Here is a 7322-nt window from a genome sequence, read left to right as displayed (position 1 = left end):
GACAGTTTGCTTTTTTTTTTTTTTTTTTTAACACATACATAGAAAATGACCAAAAGCATCCACATTACCTTGTTAACTTTCACACCTTCTTTTGGAGTTTGCTTTGTGGCTAGATTATATCCAATCATCTGTTTGGCCAGCTGTCCCACGACTTTGGGACTAGAAGAGAGAGAAGAAAAGCACAGAAAATCAGTGTCTGTTGAAAATCATTTTAAAGCAGAGTCATGTATCCTCATGAGAGCATTACCTAAGGTTCTCCTCAACCCCCAGGAACCCCGGCGTCTTACTGCTCATGTGTGCCTCACACTGGGCTAGAGGCTCAGCAAGAGCAAAAGAAAATGAATGAAGGAACAAAGGGTGCTTGCTGACCTTTGTGACCCTGTATCCCCAAGTAAGTTTTAGTCATAGTAAAGAGATAATGGTGAAATGAAAACAAGAGCTAGATATGAGTTGAAGAGAGACTTGAGAGTGGACCACTTGGGAAGTATTGAACAATGGGAGGGATGAGGAAGAGGGAAAGGATAAAGTAAGTAAAGATAGGCTATGTGACAGGAACAGGAAGGAAAGTGTTCAGTGCCTGGGAAATGTGAGAGGTGAAGTTGAAAAGACAGGCTGGAGAGTGCACGTGGAGAAAACAACATGGCGTCAGTCAGGCTAGGGCCAACCTGACACAGCTGGTACGGTCAGTTAGGTCCTTAGTGACCTTGACCCTGGAAATTTGGCTCCCTCCCACCTTAAAGATGCCTATTTTGGGTAGTTTAAGAGGACTGATTTAGGAGATTAACTTTTTGGGCTGTTGTTCTGCCTCATTTTCATACATGAAAGTTCAAAGTAAAAATCATGTCAATCTTAAAGATTTACTCAGGACTTTCATGTATAAAACTGTGATTTTTTGGAAATGGAGGAACAGAACAGTCTTGGAGAGGCTACCCTCACTGTTCTCCAGAATCCAAGCCTTTCAACAAATAAAGCTTGGTGGACCTATCCCTGTATGTGCATACTGGCTGACAGTGATGGGCGGCCGGACCATCTTCCTCCAGTAACTGGCTCAGACAAAGGAAGGCTTGTTCTATCAGACGGGAGGTACAACTGGTAACACTGAGAGCGGGGAACCGCTGTAGGCTCTTGAATAGGGAAGTGACATTACAGAAGTAGCATTTTACTTGCAAGTGTTATCATTTCTAACATTTATGATGAATCATTGATTGGCTAGGATAGAAGGACTGTCGAGTTTCTACCAATTAGTGAAGAAAAATCCTTCTGTGGGAGCGAAAGGAAGCTCATCGCCAGCGCCCTCTACCTGTAATTTCAGCTTCCTCTAGCTATTATGGTCTGTTCCTGCCCTAATACAACCACACTGCTCTATGTGCCCTTCAATCATAAGCAAGATCTTCCTAACTTCTCGGCCCAAAGCCAAGGAATTAAAATCCCCAGACTTACTCTTTTGTTAAATGAACACCTCCTTTCAAACCACTATTGAAGACACCTTTTCCTCTTCCTCCAGCTAAGATCTGGGCTTTTAAAACGATTTCTTTTGCATCTGAAAAAAGAAATATCCAGAGTTGGTAGTTAATTTTAAATTCCTTTCTTTTTCTCTTTTTCTTTTGCATTAAGGAAAACAATAATGACAATTGACAGGTAAACTAACTTTGAAAATAAAAGCAAAAAAGAATTTCAAAAAGAAGACAGAGGAATGGTTGAAAAACACATGAAAAAATGCTCATCACCCCTAGTCATCAGAAAAAGGCAAATTAAAAACACTGTGAGACTCGGCTTAACCCCAGGGAGAATAGCCCACATCACGAAGCCAAGTCCCTAAGCTGCAGATGCTGGTGTGCGCGCATGTGGAGAGAAGGGAACATTCTTACATTGCTGGTCTGAAATATGGAAACAAGTATGGAGACTCCTCAAACAGCTAAAATTAAAGCTTCAATTTGATCCCACAATCCCATTACTAAGTATCTACCCAGAAGAAAAAAAAAATTGTTTTACCATAAAGACATTTGTACTACAATGTTTATCACAGTTCAATTTATAATCGTTAAGATGTGGAATCAACCCAAGTGTTCATCAACCCATGAATGGATTAATAAACTATGGGACAAAAGATGGAGACTTTACATCTTTTGTATTTACCTGGATGGAGCTGAAGAACATTCTTCTTAGTAAAGTATCACAAAAATGGAAAACTACACAACTACAGGCCCACATGAGAAAAAAAACACAATTCAATTCAACTGGGGGTGGGGGAAAGGGAGAGGAGGGCGAGGACAGAGAGGAGGGAAAAGAGAGGAGGGGGTATTGGTAAATTCTTACCTAACAGGCACAATGTAAGGGTATACAGTACAGCCCTCTGGGAGACGGGTTCAATTACAACTTGAACTTTACCTAACAAATGTTAACAATACAACCTAATCACTTGTACCTTCATATTAATCTGAAATTTAAAAAAAAAGAACTTCAAAAAATATCGACATGCCTAAACCAAAGCTTGTTTACCCAGCACATTCAAACGCTTCCTACCTGTTTAATCAGCTAATACTCAACCATCTCCTTACTCTTGTAAGTATTCCAGAAGATGCTAATAAATACTGGATGGATGTATTAATTTTGCTCTGTAGTGACACTACCATGTAGCAGAGGCACCAGTCTGTCAGCGAGAGGAGCTAACTACGTGTCAGACACTGGGGAAAAGGTTGAAAGACAGGGCACTAAAGTTGTATTTAATAACTGTATTCTTCAAAACCACAGTTTTCTGAGTACTTTTTCTATATATTGATAGGGTTGGTCAAGGGAGGAGGAAATGGATTAAAACTAGAAGCAAGCAATATTTTAAAATATTGGCAAGATAACAAAACATTCTGGGAGTTAAGTGGTTGTGGGAATCTTTGCTTCTCAGCATTGCAGTCACCAATCCCAATAGCCTGGGGACAGTACTGCTGGAACCCACTGCACAGCAGGTGGGCAGTGGGCAGGGAGGTTACCTCTGCACTGCCAGCTGCTCACTGTCTTCTACATTACTGCTGAGCTCCACCTCCTGTCACATCAGCCAGCGGCACCATTAGATTTTCATGAAAGTGCAAAACCCACCGTAAACTGCGCGTGCAAGGGATCTAGGTTGCATGTTCCTTTTCAGAATCTAATGCCAAAAAGGTTGGGGACCACTGTCTCAGAACACTCAAGGAAAGAGAGAACTGTCTAATCTTGACTTTTTAGACCTTACAAATGCAATATCTTTATGTGCCTTGCAGGAAGGTGGTGTAAAATAGCCCAGAGATACAAGGGCCTCTAGCAAACAGGGGAGCTCCCCTCTCAAACCCTCCCCAAAAGACAGCCTACAAATCTGATAGGTTTAATAAACTAAACAGTACATATCTGTCAGCCACAGCTGATACCCTCTGTTTGCAAGTCATCTTTGCTTAAAATCAGAGAACCGAATCAGGCAACCTACTCCTATAAGGTTAGGATGGTTTTCTGGTTCAGCACACCAAGTTTAGAATCCACAGACCCAGGTTTCAATCCAGCCTTCATCCCTCAACCAGCTGTGTGACATTAGGCAAACTGCTTCATGTCTCTGAGACTCAGTTTATTCAACTGTGAAAGGATGATGAGGGTTGTTTTGAAAATTAAATGAGAAGATACATATGACTTTTTTATCCCAGAGTCAGAAAACTCATATACGATTAAAGACTATTGCCTCAGTCAGATAGTCTATTACTTTATATAGAATCAAAGGGATCATTTCAGAGACAGTTTAAAAAAAAATAAAGAACATCTGTTGGTATCTGCCACCCCCCATGGTTCCAAAAGTGTTAGCAATTTTAGTTATTACTGTCATCATTATTGCGACTTATAGGCAAATAGGTAAAGGTTCAAACAGAAAGTTTTATCATTAAGAGTAAGCTACAGGAGAATTTTACAATACAAAGGCACTGGGTCAGACAGTCACCCAGCTGATGTACCTCATTAAAGCTCATTCACCATCTTCACTGATTGGTTTTCCTTTCTCCTATATTTGCTGGGGCTTACCTTCTCTCAGAAGCAAACACAGTTCCTCCTTAGAAATTTATATGCTCTGACAATGCATTCTGCCCTAGATATGAACCATCCTAATATCTTCTGTCTTCTACTAGTAAACTGGTTCCCATCAAGCTGAACAGAAGACAAGCTAATTACCAGAAACTCATCAGTAAAGGAATTGATTTCATATTTAAGCATGTAAAAATAGCAGTAAGAGCAAGGATGCTGGAATTATACAGACCTGGTTAAAATCTCCTACCCTGCTTAATACTTTCTTTGTAGAAAGAAGAGAGTTAGGTTCAGAAAGGTAAAAACAGCATGTCCTTCTGTAATGTGTTGACATTGAAGGAATCCATACTGCTATGATGATGTGAAGAATAAATGAGATACAGTAGTAAAGCACCTGGCACATTTTTTTAAGTGAAAATATGATAGCTATTATTATTTTAATTATTTTCAGAAATTTTTTTTAAAGAGTAATATATAGGAAGATACTTCCTATTTGTCTTCTGAAGACCATTAGTGTAAAAAACACTTTTTGCCATCTCCTCAAATTGTTAATTGTGATCACTTTAAATTATTCTAAAGACATAACCAACATTCCATGGCCATCATCATTTTTCATATCCTTGAGATCCAGAAGAAAGAGATGCTTTCCTCTCCAAGCTTTCCAGCAGCAAAATGTGAAAGCCAAAGCCAGACAGAATACCTAATTGTGCGCTGTTAATAGACACTACAGAGGCTTGATTAGATCAGCTTTAGTCACTAACCATCAAGACACAGAAACGGTTGTATCTTCGATGAAGCGTTATCAATTACACATGTTGCTATTTGACCTCTCCTCAAGGAAACTCCATGCCACTCTGGTGGCAGCCCAAGGCCCTACTTTGGAAACTGTGAAGCCAAACACTGGGGCAAACAGTAAAAAAATATCCAGTCTAAGAACAGCTTCTGCAGTTTATACCCCAAGCCACAAATGAGTTCACTAAAATCATCTTTTCTGATTAGATCTCAAGTACTCAGTATAGCAGGTCAGCAGTCCAAAGTAAAGCCAGTTTTTCTCATCTTAAGGGAAATTCTCACAAAGTAATTTAATTCAATGAGTATTTGCCCAAGGTAACCAAAAATTAACTAAAATGGCCAAATCCTACTCAACACTACTCTCTTCATTCCACATTTACCAAGGGGATTCACACTTACTTAATATAACTTTCCATTTTATTTAAAGATCTGATTTCTACAGAAACTCACACAAATTTCTGTTTTAAGTTTTTCTTTTACATTACCTCCTAACCCTGCTCCCAAACAGAATTACAAAATGATATCCCATATATGAAATCCAGTTAGAGAGAGAGAGAATATTAAAAAGTCCTACTCTTTGGACTCTGAGTTGGATTAATTCAGATCTATATGACTCCAACCTCCTTGCTCTTAGCTGCTACTCTTATATGCAATAGTTTAAATATGCAAAACTTATTCACTATGTTTTGTTCCTTTCCTGATGGGCTTCTGATAATGAACAGTACTCGTGGCTAGGCTTCCACTCAGTTTGATAGGAATCAGATTATTATAATTTATATATATATATTATTTGAAAAAACTGTAAAACATATTTGATAAACTTATAAATACATGAGACTCTCAAATACCATGCCATATAAGAGAACAATATTTAGAGGCATTTGGTAAGCCTAATCAAAACCCCACTCCATGGTCTTATTTACTTTATCAGCTGAATTAAACAATGCTTTTGCAAATGTTCTCCTCTCATTCTTTATCAACAGCCTTATAATACAGTTTTACACCAATTTCATAGTCCCATCCAAAAGTCATAGGCTCAATAAGAAACATTCTTGGAAGCATTAATAAATCTAAAGGAGAAAAAAAACCCAATTTAATAAGGAAAGCACAACCTAAATGGAATAAAAAACATTTTTAATCAGGCAAACTTTGTAAAAGTAGTTCACTGCATTTTTTAAGAAATGACATTCTGAAAATATATTTCTACAAAATAATGTTCATGAGACACAGTTCAGAACCATAATGGGGACCACAGTAAATGTCTGAAAATGCTAATCTCATGATACGAACAAGTTATTTTCAACTATCTTTTCAAAACCACTAAGTGATAAATATTTGCATTACCAATCTGGTTTTTATTCAGCATTCCTCTTTTCCAAAATATAACACTCTACTAAATTAAATGCAAAATGCAGCACTACATATACTGATAATGGCACCATTACCAGCTATTTTGAGTCAATAGTATTGAACTTCTTGAGCAGAAATTATGGTTTCTATGGTTCACTGACTGGACCAAAATTGGGATATCCAGTTTTCAGCACAATTATATTGTGTAGTTTCTAGCCATGGTGATGGCATTTCATGAGGTTTGATAGAAATTCCTAATTGAGACAGTTAAAATGTAGTTTAGCATTTCAGATTTATTTTTTATCAGGAGGCAAGGAGAAGGGGAGGAGAAGAGAAGACAAGTGAAAGGTCCAAAAATATTACGGAAAGATGGAACTTTGTAAAGAACACAGAATCACAGGGAGATAACTTAAGAGGCCAAGTGGCAATTTCCCAGAGCAAACGAGCTCACTTCTGTGTTTTCCTGACTCCAAAACTCAAACTTAATACTAGAGTTACCAACCCCTTAATACTAGAGTATTAAGTTACCAAACTTAATACTAGAGTTACCAACCCCTCTTTAATATTTCTGATAGACTGACACACATTTCCTCAAGTTGTAACAAGTTCACTGGGAATAAGATGATACTGTGAGAACTCCTTTACTGATGCCCAATGGCATCTTTGAGACTGAAACAATTATTTCAACTTCCAACCTGTTTGACTTAGGCTCATAATCTCTGGGTCAAAAAATTTCAAACATATAAGACATTGGTATAAACCATTTCACTACTGGTCACGTCATTTGACTGAATTAGATTACAGATATTTTGCTCCCTACCAGACTACTGCCCAGCAGAGATTTAAATTACACATATCTAAAAGACCGATTTTTTTTCTTTTAGAATTTTATTTATTTATTTTTGTTGTTGTAGTTTGGCGAGGGCCAGGTTTGAACCCTCCACCCTCAGTATATGGGGCTGGTGCCCTACCCACTGAGCCACAGGTGCCACCCAAGACCGATTTTCAAATATAAATAAAAGACAGAAATAGGACCATCTCTAAGACAGAGTTTTCTGTGATACAAATTGAAAGCTGTCCAGGGAGGTATTATTTCACATTCATAAATCCCTTACTGATCAGGCTTTTATGTAAGTTGTAAATCTAAAATT

General features: G+C 38.0%; 1 protein-coding gene across 2 annotated transcripts in view; it reads right to left on the bottom strand.

The window, feature by feature from the left end:
• The window catches only part of SUCLG2 (succinate-CoA ligase GDP-forming beta subunit), a 342595-nt gene that overhangs the window by 193502 nt on the left and 141771 nt on the right, over positions 1-7322 (bottom strand). For both annotated transcript variants that reach the window (XM_003785512.3, XM_023510685.1), the window contains exons 3-4: positions 1441-1540; positions 69-159 (exon numbers count right to left, since the gene is read on the bottom strand). In XM_003785512.3, the coding sequence (XP_003785560.2) occupies positions 69-159; positions 1441-1540 (191 nt within the window). The remainder of the gene's footprint in view (positions 1-68; positions 160-1440; positions 1541-7322) is intronic.

This window comes from Otolemur garnettii, unplaced genomic scaffold (assembly GCF_000181295.1).
Source record: "Otolemur garnettii isolate 467f Iridium unplaced genomic scaffold, OtoGar3 scaffold00015, whole genome shotgun sequence".
Taxonomy (NCBI): domain Eukaryota; kingdom Metazoa; phylum Chordata; class Mammalia; order Primates; family Galagidae; genus Otolemur; species Otolemur garnettii.
This window is presented reverse-complemented; position numbering and strand designations above follow the sequence as displayed.